Source organism: Scyliorhinus torazame, chromosome 1 (genome assembly GCF_047496885.1).
Source record: "Scyliorhinus torazame isolate Kashiwa2021f chromosome 1, sScyTor2.1, whole genome shotgun sequence".
NCBI lineage: Eukaryota > Metazoa > Chordata > Chondrichthyes > Carcharhiniformes > Scyliorhinidae > Scyliorhinus > Scyliorhinus torazame.
In genome coordinates, this window is record NC_092707.1 from 256256092 (window position 1) to 256272718 (window position 16627).

General features: G+C 48.2%; 1 protein-coding gene across 4 annotated transcripts in view; it reads left to right on the forward strand.

The window, feature by feature from the left end:
- Positions 1-875: 875 nt before the first annotated feature.
- The window catches only part of usta (uronyl 2-sulfotransferase a), a 150211-nt gene continuing 134459 nt past the window's right edge, over positions 876-16627 (forward strand). Inside the window, exon 1 of one of the 4 annotated variants that reach the window (XM_072504842.1) lies at positions 876-1388. In XM_072504842.1, coding sequence (XP_072360943.1) covers positions 1208-1388 — 181 coding nt within the window. In that variant the 5' untranslated portion in view covers positions 876-1207. The remainder of the gene's footprint in view (positions 1389-16627) is intronic. The other 3 variants (XM_072504859.1, XM_072504864.1, XM_072504851.1) reach the window with 3 other exon arrangements.

Sequence of the window (16627 nt, forward strand, 5' to 3'; positions counted from 1 at the left end):
AACAGTTTGTTGCTGTGGCTGAGCTGGAGCTTCAGAGGGCGGTGTAGCTGGAGGACCAGACTTGTTGCTGTGGCTGAGCTGGAGCTGCAGAGGACGGTGTAGGTGGAGGACCGGACTTGTTGCTGTGGCTGAGCTGGAGCTGCAGAGGTCGGTGTAGCTGGAGGACCAGACTTGTTGCTGTGGCTGAGCTGGAGCTGCAGAGGGCGGTGTAACTGGAGGAACAGTTTGTTGCTGTGGCTGAGCTGGAGCTGCAGAGGGCGGTGTATGCGGAGGAACAGTTTGTTGCTGTGGCTGAGCTGGAGCTGCAGAGGGCGGTGTATGCGGAGGAACAGTTTGTTGCTGTGGCTGAGCTGGAGCTGCAGAGGGCGGTGTAGCTGGAGGACCAGACTTGTTGCTGTGGCTGAGCTGGAGCTGCAGAGGGCGGTGTACCCGGAGGACTGGACTTGCTGCAGTGGCTGAGCTGGAGGTGCAGAGGGCGGTGTATCCGGAGGAGCGGACTTGTTTCTGTGGCTGAGCTGGAGCTGCAGAGGGCGGTGTAACTGGAGGAACAGTTTGTTGCTGTGGCTGAGCTGGAGCTGCAGAGGGCGGTGTAATTGGAGGACCAGACTTGTTGCTGTGGCTGAGCTGGAGCTGCAGAGGGCGGTGTATCCAGAGGACCGGACTTGTTGCTGTGGCTGAGCTGGAGCTGCAGAGGGCGGTGTACCCGGAGGACCGGACTTGCTGCAGTGGCTGAGCTGGAGCTGCAGAGGGCGGTGTAGCTGGAGGACCGGACTTGTTGCTGTGGCTGAGCTGGAGCTGCAGAGGGCGGTGTACCCGGAGGACCGGACTTGTTGCTGTGGCTGAGCTGGAGCTGCAGAGGGCGGTGTAGCTGGAGGAGCGGACTTGTTGCTGTGGCTGAGCTGGAGCTGCAGAGGGCGGTGTATCCGGAGGAGCGGACTTGTTGCTGTGGCTGAGCTGGAGCTGCAGAGGGCGGTGTATCCGGAGGACCGGACTTGTTGCTGTGGCTGAGCTGGAGCTGCAGAGGGCGGTGTAACTGGAGGACCGGACTTGTTGCTGTGGCTGAGCTGGAGCTGCAGAGGGCGGTGTAACTGGAGGACCGGACTTGTTGCTGTGGCTGAGCTGGAGCGGGTTGCCTGTCAGTGTGAGGTTGAGGCCGCAGCCGGGTGTTTGGTGGCTGCTGTGGGAGAGCGGCTGATGCCGGAGCCCGATGGGCGGTGGATTAGTAGGGGTGCGGCAGCTGATGATGGTGTTGAGGAAACTGCTCAAGTGCTCGCAACGGGACTATGGCTTCTGCCTGGCCTCGGTGCTTTTGCTGAGTTTGGCTTCGCTCTGCTACCAACTGAACGGCGGCGCCCCGGCCCTGCTCCTGGAGATCCGCAAGTACCTGGGTAGGTACCGAGCCGGCGGATCGGCAGAGACCCGGCTGCACCTGGGTGGGGCCAGTTTATACATTGTAGGGAGGGACAAGGAGGGGGTGAGGGAGGGGCGGGGGGTGAGGGTCGAGCTGCGGGTGAGGGAGGGGTGGCGGGTGAGGGAGGGGCAGGTGGTGAGGGAGGGGCGGCGGGTGAGGGAGGGGCAGGTGGTGAGGGAGGGGCGGGGGGTGAGGGTCGAGCTGCGGGTGAGGGAGGGGTGGCGGGTGAGGGAGGGGCAGGTGGTGAGGGAGGGGCGGCGGGTGAGGGAGGGGCAGGTGGTGAGGGAGGGGCGGCGGGTGAGGGTCGAGCGGCGGGTGAGGGACGGGCAGGTGGTGAGGGAGGGGCGGGGGGTGAGGGACGGGCAGGGGGTGAGGGTCGGGCTGCGGGTGAGGGAGGGGTGGCGGGTGAGGGAGGGGCAGGTGGTGAGGGAGGGGCGGCGGGTGAGGGAGGGGCAGGTGGTGAGGGAGGGGCGGCGGGTGAGGGTCGAGCGGCGGGTGAGGGTCGAGCGGCGGGTGAGGGACGGGCAGGTGGTGAGGGAGGGGCGGGGGGTGAGGGACGGGCAGGGGGTGAGGGTCGGGCTGCGGGTGAGGGAGGGGCAGGGGGTGAGGGAGGGGTGGTGGGTGAGGGTCGAGCTGCGGGTGAGGGTCGAGCTGCGGGTGAGGGTCGAGCTGCGGGTGAGGGTCGAGCTGCGGGTGAGGGTCGAGCTGCGGGTGAGGGTCGGGCATGGGGTGAGGGTCGGGCATGGGGTGAGGGGGGTGGCGGGTGAGGGAGGGGCGGGGGGTGAGGGTGTGGCGGCGGGTGAGGGTCGAGCTGCGGGTGAGGGAGGGGCGGCGGGTGAGGGGGCGGCGGGTGAGGGGGGCGGCGGGTGAGGGTCGAGCTGCGGGTGAGGGACGGGCGGGGGGGTGAGGGAGGAGCGGCAGGTGACGGTCGAGCTGCGGGTGGGGGGGGGCGGGGGGTGAGGGAGGGGCGGGGGGTGAGGGAGGGGCGGGGGGTGAGGGACGGGCGGGAGTGAGGGCGGGGTGGCGGGTGAGGGCGGGGCGGCGGGTGAGGGCGGGGCGGCGGGTGAGGGTCGGCCGGCGGGTGAGGGTCGGCCGGCGGGTGAGGGACGGGCGGCGGGCGAGGGTGAAGGACGGGTGAGGGATGGGCAGCAGGTGAAGATGGGGGTCAGACAGTGGATAAAGGTGTGAGACAAGCAGTGGAGGAGGGTGAGGGATGGGCACTGGGGGGGATGGGCAGCAGGTGAGGGTGAGGGATGCGGTTGTAGGTGAAGGACGGGCAGCGGGTGAGGGACGGGCAGCGTGTGAGGGGTGGGCTGTAGGCGAGGAAGAGGAAGCGTGTGATGGGCGTGAAGCAGGCACATGGAGGCGGACGAGATGGGGAGGGCGAGAGACATGACAACAAGCGGAAGTGGGCGTGGTTGGATGGGCAGGGGCGTAAATGAGCAAGGGATGTCTACAAAATTATGAGAGACATCGACAAAGTGGATAGTCCGAGACTTTGTCTCAAGGTAGAGGGGTCAATTACTGGGGGGCATAGGTTTAAGGGGCGAGGGGCAAGGTTTAGAGGACATGTATGAAGCAAGTTTTTATACACAGAGGGTAGTGGGTGTCTGGAACTCGCTGCCGGAGGAGGTGGTGGAAGCAGGGACGATAGTGACGTTTTAAGGGGCATCTTGACAAATACATGAATAGGATGGTAATAGAGGGATACGGACCCAGGAAGTGGAGAAGATTTTAGTTTAGACGGGCAGCATGGTCGGTTCAGGCTTGGAGGGCCGAATGGCCTGTTCCTGTGCTGTACCTTTCTTTGTTCTTTGACAACCAAGGGAGTGAGCAAGTGGCTCCGCAGGTGTGGCGAGAGTTTAAACGAGAGACAGCTGGAGGGAGAGAGGGGTGGCGCAGGGAGTGGCAAGTGTGTGAATGAGGGGAAGCTGCGGAGACAGGCGAGAGTGTGAGCGAGGAGTAGCTGGAGGGAGGGAACGAGCAAGGGGCAATTGGGGGAATGAGTGTGAGAGCAAGGGCGGAGTAATTCACGAGCAAAGGGGGAAGCCAATGAGCGTGAAAGCTTTTGGTGCGGGAGTAGGCATGTGAGCATATGGCAGCCACTGAGTGCACATGGGACTGATTGCGGTTAGATGTATAGGGGTGTGTGTCAGGGGGTGGTATGTGCAAGACAGTGTGTTTTAAATACTTGAAGTACTTAGTGTGAAGTTCAGCATTTAGGAAATGTCATTGTAGTGTTGCAATCGTGCTTTTCAGCTGTTTGAATAACCAACTATACTTAACTAAAGTTGTGAAAGTGAAGTTTAAATAATTTTACACTGATATTCCTGCTTTGGATGTGACGTGGGGAGCCATCCGTCAGGAGTTGCAGAGCAAGCCAGAGTGAATGTGAAATGGTGGTAATGGAATTGATGAGTAATAGGAGGAGAAATGTCAAAAGTGAAGGTACAGATTAACAATGACTGCATTGGAATCCTTTAGAAACATGAGTGTGCACACATATTTAAGACTGGCAATTTTCACCCCAGGAGACTCCTCACTGATATTTTCCAGGACTGGCTGGATTCTGGTCATTCTCCAGATAATTGTCAAGAAGCAGATGGATGAATTGTCAACATTGATTGTGAGAAGATTGTTGGACATCGTGATAAGGGAATGTTTAAGAGATCTTGTTAAAGTACAAGATTTAATTAGAGACCAAAAAATCCTGGAAATATCCAACACTTCTTATAAAGAGAAAAGAAGAGGTTAATGTTTAGTATCATGAGTATTAAAAAGTATATTTTAAAGTATTTTTAAAAGATTAGAACTAAAATCAAGGGAGCCAAACAAACAAATAATCCAGTCATAACAAGCGAGTTAATGAATTGAATGACCTGCAAAACATTGGAAGAGCAAGGCTGAAATTAAGCCAGGACCAATGTAAAATGAAATGGAGTCAAGTGCTGGGAGAACATAAAATTACCAAAAAAAGGACTGGAAATTATGGTTGCTGAGAACATGCCATCACTGCCGATCATTCAGGCTATAGTGTCTGTGTTGGCTCTCTGAAAGTGGTACTTACTGCATTCTATTCTCTCCTACATTTTCCCCTTTTTATAAATGATTATTAATTCTCTTTACCCCTCTGTTTCTGGTAAAGTACTATGTACTAAAAAAAACCTCTGCAGTAACAAATCCCTTAGCCTCACCCTATGTTCTTTTGATTTTAAAAGAATGCCCACCATTTACAGTCTCATTAACCAGGGAGCTGAATTTGCTTAGTCAAACTTTCAGAACTTGAAATATGTCTGTAAATATCCCTTATCCTTTATTTTAGTGAAGGAAGATCCAAGTTATCCTCTAACACTTCTCATTCCTCCAATCAAAGTGAAAATTGTCTAGCCCCTCTCCATTGATCTGACATCTTTCCTGAAATAAGGTTGGAAATTTAGAGTATCCAATTATTTTTTTCCCAATTCTGGGGCAATTCACCTACCCTGCACATCTTTGGGTTGTGGAGTGAGACCCACGCAGACACGGGAAGAATGTGCAAACTCCGCACGGGCAGTGACCCAGAGCCGGGATCGAACCCAGGTCCTCGGTGCCGTGAGGCAGCAGTGCTAACCACTGCACCATCGTGCTGCCCCTAGACACAGCATTCTAACTGTGGTATAACTAATTATCTGTTTAGGTATAGCGTAACTTCTGCTTTGTACTCTGATTGCTGAAAGCTGAGAACCCATTTTGTTTTAGTTTTAAGTCCTCCAACTTTCAAAGTTTTAAATGCATGAAGTGCATAGTGATGAAGATTGTCAGAGAATACAACAGGATATAGATAGGCTGCAAAATTGGGTAGAGAAATGGCAGATGGAATTTAATCCGGACAAACGCGAGGTGATGCATTTTGGTAGATCCAATTCAGGTGGGAGCCATAAAATAAATGGCAGAACCATCAGGAGCATAAAGACACAAGAAAATCTGGGTGTGCAGGTCCACAGATCCTTAAAAGTGGCAGCAAGGTGGAAATGGTGGTAAAGAAAGCATATGGCATACTTGCCTTCATATGACGGGGTATCGAGTATAAAAGCTTGAAAATCATGTTTCAATTATATAGAACTTTGGTTAGGCCATATTTGGAATACTGTGTCAAATTCTGGTCACCCCCACTACCAGAAGGACGTGGAGGCTTTGGAGAGAGTACAGAAAAGGTTTAACAGAATGTTGCCTGGTATGGAGGGTATTAGCTATGAGGAGAGATTGAATAAACCGGGACTGCTCTCCCTAGAGAGACTGAGGCTGAGGGGCGACCTGATAGAAGTTTATAAAATTATTAGGTGTATAGATAGGGTGAACAGTTGGACGCCTTTTCCCAGGGTTTTACAATTACAATTACAAGAGGGCACAAGTTCAAGGTGAGGGGGGAAAGGTTCAGTGGAAATGTGCGAGGCAAGTTTTTTACACAGACGGTGGTGGTGGCCTGGAATTCACTGCCAAGTGAGGTGGTTGAGGCAGATACGTTAGCGACCTTTAAGACTTTTCTGAATAGGCACATGAACAGACTGGGTATAGAAGGATATAGGAGGGTTGGTCTAGATAGGACATGTGATCGGTGCAGGCTTGGAGGACCGTAGACCCTGTTCCCGTGCTGTATTCTTTGTTCTTTGAAGCCCTAAATTTCTCATCCTGTTTAAGGTTTTTCATTTGGTATAAATTTCCTCTTTATACTTTGCAGAATATATCCACGCACATTTCTCTGCTTACATTTCATCTGATATCTGCTCCATACACTACCCTATAAACCTTCTCCTTATTCGGTTAGTCATCTTCGTAGCTAAACCCTCTGCTCATTTTTGTTTTGTCTCTGACTACTTATGCTTCCTATAAATGTGTCCTACTCATTTGTTATATATTACTTATATATAAAAGTAGATAATATACAGTTTCTATCAATTGCAGTGGGCATATTGCGGCACAGTGGTTAGCACTGCTGCCTCACAGCGCCAGGGACCCGGGTTCGATTCCGGCTTTGGGTGAATCTGTGGAGTTTGCACCTTTTTCACGTGCCTGTGTGAGTTTCCTCCGGGTGCTCTGGTTTCCTCCCCCAGTCCAAAGATGTAAGGCCACATTTGGAGTACTGTGTACAGTTCTGGTCGCCTCATTTTAGGAAGGATGTGGAAGCTCTGGAAAAGGTGCAAAGAAGATTTACCAGGATGTTGCCTGGAATGGAGAGTAGGTCTTACGAGGAAAGGTTGAGGGTGCTAGGCCTTTTCTCATTAGAGCGGAGAAGGATGAGGGGCGACTTGATAGAGGTTTATAAGATGATCAGGGGAATAGATAGAGTAGACAGTCAGAGACTTTTTCCCCAGGTGGAACACACCATTACAAGGGGACATAAATTTAAGGTGAAAGGTGGAAGATATAGGAGGGATATCAGAGGTAGGTTCTTTACCCAGAGAGTAGTGGGGGCATGGAATGCACTGCCTGTGGAAGTAGTTGAGTCGGAAACATTAGGGACCTTCAAGCAGCTGTTGGATAGGTACATGGATTACGGGAAAATGATATAGTGTAGATTTATTTGTTCTTAAGGGCAGCACGGTAGCATTGTGGATAGCACAATTGCTTCACAGATCCATGGTCCCAGGTTCGATTCGAGCTTGGGTCATTGTCTGTGCGGAGTCTGCACGTCCTCCCCGTGTCTGCGTGGGTTTCCTCCGGGTGCTCCGGTTTCCTCCCACAGTCCAAAGATGTGCGGGTTAGGTGAATTGGCCAATGATAAATTGCCCTTAATGTCCAAATTGCCCTTGGTGTTGGGTGGAGGTGTTGAGTTTGGGTAGGGTGCTCTTTCCAAGAGCTGGTGCAGACTCAAAGGGCCGAATGGCCTCCTTCTGCACTGTAAATTCAATGATAATCTATGATTAATCTAGGACAAAGGTTCGGCACAACATCGTGGGCCGAAGGGCCTGTTCTGTGCTGTATTTTCTATGTTCTATGTTCTATGTTAGGTGGGGTTACATGGATGAGGAAGGTCAGTGCAGACTCGATTGGCTGAATGGCCTCCTGCACTGTATGAGTTTGATGGATTAGTGTGTGCATAGCCATCTGTATCTGCAGCTGCCTGAACCACGACCTGAAGTAACCTCCATCCCAACAGACCCTATACCTGACCATAGAGTCTCTTCTGTCCCTATCTTGTTGTTGCTTCACATGGGATACATAGCTCAATACTGAACAGCGACATTTCTGAATCTGAATCTCAACAAGTAAATCCTTCCCCAGGGCAGAGGAACTAAATTAACCCCATTGACAAAAATCAGATGTAGCTCAAGTGGATATTTTCCAGGATTCTTTGGACTAATTTGTTTTCTAATGTCCTGATTCTTTAAAAAAAAAATTTAGAATGCCCAATTATTTTTCTCCAATTAAGGGACAATTTAGCGTGGCCAATCCACCTAACCTGCACATTTTTGGGTTGTGGGGGTGAAACCCACGCAGTCATGGGGAGAATGTGCAAACTCCACACGGACAGTGACCCAGGGCCGGGATTCGAACCCGGGACCTCAGCGCCGCAGTCTCAGTGCTAACCACTGCATCACATGCTGCCCCCTAATGTCCTGTTTCATAGATTAATGCTTTTAAACATATAGAAACTTGACATTATTTTCATTTGTTATTCAATCCCTCAGTAAACAGCTGTTTCCACCTAAATACATGCAGCAATTAAGATACTCTAATCGGCAACTTTGAAATTGGCATTAATGTAATGAGCCAATGGTTAACACTCTTTGGCCATAATATGTGACTGTCTGCTTTAAATGTGGACTTTATAAGTGACGGGGACTTTAGCACAGAGAAGAGAAACAGCCATGCTCCAAACAGTGACATCATTGTTTACATTGTGCCATTCTCCAGTCATAATCACATCTCTGTTTCTGTTCTTCGCCTGGCTTCTAACCAATGCCACCAAATGTCCATTAATACTAACACAGCACAGCTTGTTATATATATAAACCTTTAACATGGGATAAAAAAGTCCCATGGTGCTTTCACAGGAGTGCTATCTCCCAAAATGTTCAAATGATCAAACTAAGCCACTTAACACAGCACCAGGTAGGTAAATATTAAGTTTTAAGGAGCGTCTTTAAGGAGTAGAGAGAATTGAGGAAGGTATTCTACAGCCTAGAACCTTGACAACTGAAGGTATGGCACCAATAGTGAGCAATTACAATTGGATATTAGCGGAACACAGATAAGTCAGGAGGGTTGTTGGGCCAGAGGTGATCGCAGAAATAAAGAAGGACAAGGTCAACTAGGGATTTGAAAACATTGAAATTGTAAGTTTTCTATGTGACATTGAATCAGACATGGTGTGAAAATTCAAATGCACTACATCCCTTGCATTTCCTTCTTATTTCACTGCCTTTTAAAAATAAATTCCAGGAATTTTATGAGACGCAACTTGACTTTGACAAATCAATGCTTACTGTTTTTAATCCTCATGTTTCCAAGGGATTAATTTATCCCAAATTGTGATCGAGAAACTTCCTAATTATCCCAATTGGACTGACTGGCAATTAGTTACTTGGATTATTCCCTTTTCTCCTTTGTTAAAGAAGGGTTTAAATTCTTCATTTTCAAGAACATTTCATAGGTTGCATTTAGAGTCTCTGATACTTTAGTCTGTTATGACATCAGGGCTCCATGCTTTTTGCACTTTCAAGTTCAGATTTTTTTCCCAGTGCTACTTCTTGACATACTCTTCCTTCGTGGGTGTGGGCATCACAGGTAAAGGCAGTATTTATTGCCCATCCCTAATTGTCCTTGCAAAGTGGGTGGTGAGCTTTCTTGAAGTGCTGCAGTCCATCTGGCATATGTATTCCCACAGTGCTGTTGAAGAGGGAGTTCCAGGATTTTGATCTAGTGATACTGAAGGAATTATGATATTGTTCCAAGTTAGGATGGTGTGTGACTTTGGTGCGAACTTGCAGCTAGTGCTGCCCTTGTTTTGCCAGATGGTAATGACTTTGGAAGGAGCATTAATGAGTTTCCATAATGCATCTTGTAGATGGTGCACACTGCTGTCACTGTACATCAGTGGTGGTAGAGGGAGTGAATGCGTAAGTTGGTGGATGGGGTGCTGACCAAGAGAACTCTTTTGTCCTAAATGGTGTTGAACGTCCTTGTTGAAGTTGCACTTATCCAGCCAATTGGAGAGTATTCCATGCTCTTGACTTGTGCCTCAAAGATGGTGGCTGAGATTTGGGGAGACTAGAGGTAAGTTCATTCAGATTTCCCAGCAGATGACCTATCTGACCAGTATTTGTATGGCTGGTCCAGTTCAATTTCTGGTCAATGGAAACCAGTAGGATGTTGATATTGGAGGATTCATTGTTGGTAGTGCCATTGAATATCAAGAGACGATGGTTAGATACTTTCTTGTTAGAGATGATCATTGACTGGCACTTGCGTCTTGCAAAAGTGGCTTGCCACTTATCAGTCCAAGCCCAAAGATTGTCCACCTCATACTACACTCAGACACAGACTGGTTCTGTACCTGAGGAGTTGCGAATTTTAATAAACATTGTGCAGTCATCCACGATTCCCACTATTGATCTTGCAATGGGAAGGCCATTGTGTTGAAACAGCTGATGATGGTTGGTCCTCGGACACGATGCTGAGTATCAGTAGCAGGACAGGTTGAGAAAGCCGTTAACGAAGAATATGGTATCTTGGGCTTTATTAATAGGAACATAAAGTACCAAAGAAAGGAAGTTATGGCGAGCTTATTAAACACAGTTCAACCTCATCTGGAGTATTGTGTCCAGTTTAGGAATGAAGTGAAGGCATTAGCGAGACTGCAGAAAAGATTCATGAGCATGGTTTCAGGGATTAAGAACTTCAGTTACATGGAAAGGTTAGAGGTGCTGGGGTTGTTCACCTTGGAGAAGAGAAGGTTGGGAGGATATTTGATAGAGGTATTCAGAATCATGAGGGGTAGGGCGGTATGGTGGGGCAATGGTTAGCACTGCACCCTCATGGTGCCGAGGACCTGGGTTCGACCCCGGCCCCGGGTCACTGTCTGTGTGGAGTTTGCACATTCTCCCCTTGTCTGCGTGGATCTCACCAGGGTAGGTGGATTGGCCACGCTAAATTGCCCCTTAATTGGAAAAAAAAGAATTGGGTACTCTAAATTTATTTTTGAAAAAGAATCATGAGGGGTCTGGACAGAGTACATGGAGAGAAACCGCTCCCGTTGGTGGAAGGATCAAGAACCAGTGAGCACGGGTTTAAGGTACTTGTCTGGAGAAACAACCGCAACATGAGGAAAGATGTTTGTACACAGCGAGTGGTTCGGATCTGGAATATACTACCTGTCAGTACGGTGGAGGCAGACTCAATTATGACAGTCAAAAGGGAATTGGGTAAGCAACTGAAAAGAAAGTTCACAGGGTCATGTGAAGGGCTTGGGAGTGGCACTATGTGAATTACTCTTGCAGAAAGTCAGCATGGACATGACTGGCAGCCTTCTGTACGATAATCACTCTATGATTCTATCTTCTTTGCGCTATTTACCCCCATCTGTTAGGCCATTCCAAACCAAATCCAGATAAGATAATCATTGAGTACCTGGCAATCTTTCATCAGACTCTTTTCACCACAGAAAAGAATTTGGCAAAGACGTTAATTAATTGTTGTGATTTAAAACATGTTGTATTCGGGGGTGGGGGAAGCTTTTTAAAAAAGGCAGTGAAATAATAGGTGGTTAACAAACTAATGAAAATTGTTTTTTCCAAAGACTGCTGTGAGTCTACAGCACAGAAACAGATCTAATGTTGGAGTTTATGCTCCACACAAGCCTTATCCCATCTTATTTCATCTAATCCTATCAATATACCTCTGTTCCTTTCTAGCTTAGATCCTTGAGCTCGCATTGATGTGGCTACTGCTCGAGGGGCTTGCGTCGATTTGACTAAGCAATCAGGTCAGTGTAGGAAATGCTGTAGGAATGTAGCTGTAGACATTTGGGTCAGTGTGAATTGGGCTTCTGGCTGTACAAATCTGCACTAGATATGAATGAAAAGAGCCCAAAGCCAAGCACATGTGATGCCCGCTACCATTCTTTTCAGGTTTTTGAGCAATTATCATGGGAAATCTCTTGTTACACCTCGCTGCCCTTCATTGCTTTCGAAAAAGGGCGTACCAAAAGTAAATATTTAACAGTCTATATTTATGTTCAACATATCTGATCCTTGCAAGGCAGTAATTTCTATTCCCAGCAGTAACACCAGTGATGTTCTGTGTAGGGCAAGAGGCCTCAAAAAACATGCACTCAACAAAGCAAAAAGCACAGCCATGAAAGTTTGGCAGTGTGTAACCCAGCAAGTTAAATTCAACTATTGAATATTTGACATGCCAGGCTTGTGGGGACTTTCCAAGTAAATATGTTTTTGAACTGGCTTTGAATGGTTGCCAACAGCAGCCGTGAAAACAAGCTTAGTTTCTCCAAGATCAATAAATTAGCTGTGCAGAGGCTGAAGGGCAATTTGCCACGGCATATTCCCTGCACTGTTGTAGTGTTCCTCACAGGGCAGGCTCATGGAGAAGGAGGTAACATATTGGCATGGATAGAGGATTGGCTAACGGAAGCAGAGAAAGAGAGAGAGTAGGGATAAATGGCATTGGGACTGTAATTGGAATGCTGCAAGGATTAGTGCTGGGGCCTCAGTGATTTACAGTCTATATTAATGATTTGAGAGTTTGTGATAATGCTAAACTGGGTGGCAATATGAGCTGTGAGGTGGACGCAAAGATGGACAGTTTAAGTGAGTGGACAACAAGGTGGTAGATAGAGGGAAGTGTGAGGTTATTCATTTAAGAGTAAGAGTATAAACAATATTTTTTTCAAAAGGCCAGAAACTTAACCACACCTGGAACACTGTACAGTTTTGGCCTCCATGTCCAAGGAAGCATATACTTGCATTGGAGGGATTACAAAAAAAGTTCATTAGCTTGGTTAGTGGGGTGAGAGAGTTGTCCTAGATTGAAAGGCTGAGTAAATTGCGCCTACACGCTCTGGAGTTTATAAGAATGAGAAGTGATCCCATTGAAGCATACAAGGTTCTGAAAGGGCTTCACCTTCTCTTGGCTGGGGAATCTAGAACACAGTATTAGGATTGTAAGTTGATATTTTTGGAATAGAAATAAGGAGTGATGCATTCACTCAAAGAGTTGTGAATCTTTGAACTTCTCTTCCTCAGAGGGTTGTGGATGTTGAATATCCATCGTTGAATATGTACAAGGTTGAGATTGATTTTTTATCTCACAGAGAATCAAGGGACATAGGAAGTGTGTGGGAAAGTAGGGTTAAGCAGGAGATCAGCCTTGATTATATTGAACGCCAGACCATGCTCAAGAAATGGCTCCTCATTTTTCTTATGTTATATCATTAAACCACCATTCCCTGCTCCAAAGTGATTCTCTGGACCAAGGTAGCTGCATTCAATTAGCAACTAGTCCACAGCAAGAATGTCTCGATAGAATGCTATTTTGTTTTTCAATTTAGAGTACCCAACTCCTTTTTTTTCAATTAAGGGGCAATTTTAGTGTGGCCAATCCATCCAGCCTGCACATCGTTGGGTTGTGGAGACGAAACCCACGCAAAGACGGGGAGAATGTGCAAACTCCATACGGACAGTGACCCAGAGCCAGGATCGAACCTGGGACCTCGGCGCCATGAGGCAGTAGTGCTTACCACTGCGTCACCGTGCTGCCCCTTATAGAATGCTATTTACGTTCACTCATTTGTTCTCCATGGTTTGGCAACTTCCAAAATCCATGCAATATAAGCTGTATCCCTTCTCTGCACTTCTGCGAAACTTTAAAGATTTGTTAAATAGAATCAAATCACAAACCTAGCCACAGCCATATGGTTCCAGGAACAGACAGGAAAGTCCCCTCAAGCCTGCTCCACCATTCAGTGAGATCATGGCTGATCTGATACCTCAATTCGACTTCCCTACCCCAAACCCATTATCATTCACTCCCTCAGTACCAAAACACCTGTTGAAAATGAAAAAATGAAAATGAAATGAAAATCGCTTATTGTCACGAGTAGGCTTCAATGAAGTTACTGTGAAAAGCCCCTAGTCGCCACATTCCGGCACCTGTTCGGGGAGGCTGGTACGGGAATTGAACCGTGCTGCTGGCCTGCCTTGGTCTGCTTTCAAAGCCAGCAATTTAGCCCAGTGAGCTAAACCAGCCCCTGATCTTGGACTTAAATACAGTCAACACCTGAGTGTCCACAGTAGAGAATGTCAGTGATTCTCAATCTGCAGAGGGAAGACATTTCTCCTGCACTCAGTCCTAAATGGCTGGCTCCTGCCCTGAGCCTAGGACCTTCAGCCAAGAGTAAGTCTCAGCATCTACCTCGTCAACCTTCAAGAGTTTTATATGTTTCAATGAAACTCCCCTCATTCTTTTAAATAGCTGAGAATCATGGCCCATTCTACTCAATCTCTACTTAGGACAACCCTCTCATTCCAGAAATCAGTCTGGTGAAACTTAGTTTCACCTTCTCTAAGGCAAATATAACAACAAATTGCATTCATATAGCATCTCTATCATTGTAAAATGCCCAAAGTGCTGCATAAGAATGTTATCGAACAAAATTCGACATTAATTTTGCCTTTTGAAAATCCAAATATACCACTTACAGAATCATAGAATTTACAGTGCAGAAGGAGGCCATTCGGCCCATCGAGCCTGCACTGGCCCTTAGAAAGAGCACCATGCCTCCACCCTATCCCTGTAACCCAGTAACTCCACCTAACTTTTTTTTGGACACTAAGGGGCAATTTAGCACGGCCAATCCACCTAACCTGCACATCTTTGGACGGTGGGAGAAAACTGGAGCACCTGGAGGTAACCCACACAGACACAGGGAGAATGTGCAAACTCCACCTAGTCACCCAAGGCCGGAATAGCTGAAACATCAACACGATGCTCCTGGTAGTTGATGGTATAATGGTTCAATAAATATAATCAGTGGATTCTACTGGTCTTTCTTATCTACCATGCTAGTTACACCCTCTTTAAAAGCTCTAATAGATTAAACACAATTTGCCTTTCATAAAACTGCTTTATTATGGCTGAATCATGTTATGATTTTCTTTTTTTTAAAAAATATATTTTTATTAAAGTTTTCAAACACAATTTTTTCCCTTACAAATCAAAAAAAAAGGTAACATGATAACTGCAATATAACATTGTTTAACTAACATGGTAAACTAACCAAATAACACAAAATCATACTCCCCCCCCTCTCCCCCTCCAAAAACCCAAACAATTTATCCCCCCTCCCCCTGGGTTGCTGCTGCTGGCCATCTATGTTCCCTCTAACGTTCCGCTAGGTAGTCGAGAAACGGTTGCCACCTTCTGGTGAACCCTTGAGCCGATCCTCTCAGCGCAAACTTCATCTGCTCTAGTTTTATGAACCCCACCATATCGTTTATCCAGGCCTCCAGTCCGGGGGGGTTTCGCTTCCTTCCACATGAGTAAAATCCTACGCCGGGCTACTAGGGACGCAAAGGCCACGACATCGGACTCTTTCGCCTCCTGCACTCCCGGCTCATCCGCTACTCCAAATATAGCTAACCCCCAGCCTGGCTTGACCTGGACCTTCACCACCTTCGAGATCACTCCCGTCACTCCCCTCCAATACCCCTCCAGTGCCGGACACAACCAAAACATATGTGTGTGGTTCGCCGGGCTTCCCCCGCACCTCCCACACTTGTCCTCCACTCCGAAGAACCTGCTCAACCTTGCTCCCGTTATGTGTGCTCTATGCAGCACCTTAAATTGGATCAGGCTAAGTCTGGCACACGAGGAAGAGGAATTTACCCTGCTGAGGGCATCAGCCCACAAACCCTCCTCAATCTCCTCCCCGAGCTCTTCTTCCCATTTTCCCTTCAGTTCGCCCACCAACTCCTCCCCCTCTTCTCTCATCTCCCGGTTTATCTCTGACACTTTGCCTTCCCCGACCCACACCCCCGAAAGCACCCTGTCCTGGATCCCTTGTGTCGGGAGCAGCGGAAATTCCCTCACCAGTTGTTTCGTGAACGCTCTCACCTGCATATATCTAAAGAAATTTCCCCGGGGCAGCTCATACTTTTCCTCAAGCGCTCCCAAGCTCGCAAACGTCCTGTCTATAAATAAATCTCCCACTCTCCTGATTCCTACCCGGTGCCAACTCTGGAATCCTCCGTCCAGCCTCCCTGGGGCAAACCTATGGTTGTTCCTGATCGGGGACCACACCGAGGCTCCCAGCACACCCCTCTGTCGCCTCCATTGCCCCCAGATACTTTTTTTTTTAATAAATATTTTATTGAAAATTTTTGGTCAACCAACACAGTACATTGTGCATCCTTTACACAACATTATAACAATACAGATAACAATGACCTATTTTATATATAAACAAAAAACCAGAAATAAATAAATATTAAATAACAAAAATGAAAACTAGCCCTAATTGGCAACTGCCTTGTCACAGGCTACACCCCCCCCCGCCCACTCCCCCCCATCCCTCCCCCCCCCCCCCCCCCCCCCCCCCAAAATCCTGGGCTGCTGCTGCTGCCTTTTTTCCCCCATCTATCTTTCCGCAAGATATTCGACGAACGGTTGCCACCGCCTGGTGAACCCTTGAGCCGACCCCCTTAGGACGAACTTAATCCGCTCTAGCTTTATGAACCCCGCCATGTCATTTATCCAGGTCTCCACCCCCGGGGGCTTGGCTTCTTTCCACATTAACAATATCCTGCGCCGGGCTACTAGGGACGCAAAGGCCAAAACATCGGCCTCTCTCGCCTCCTGCACTCCCGGCTCTTGTGCAACCCCAAATATAGCCAACCCCCAGCTTGGTTCGACCCGGACTCCTACTACTTTTGAAAGCGCCTTTGTCACCCCCACCCAAAATCCCTGTAGTACCGGGCATGACCAAAACATATGGGTATGATTCGCTGGGCTTCTCGAGCACCTCGCACACCTATCCTCCACCCCAAAAAATTTACTGAGCCGTGTTCCAGTCATATGTGCCCTGTGTAATACCTTAAACTGAATCAAGCTTAGCCTGGCACACGAGGACGACGAGTTTACCCTGCTGAGGGCATCTGCCCACAGCCCCTCCTCAATCTCCTCCCCTAGCTCTTCTTCCCATTTCCCTTTTAGTTCATCCAC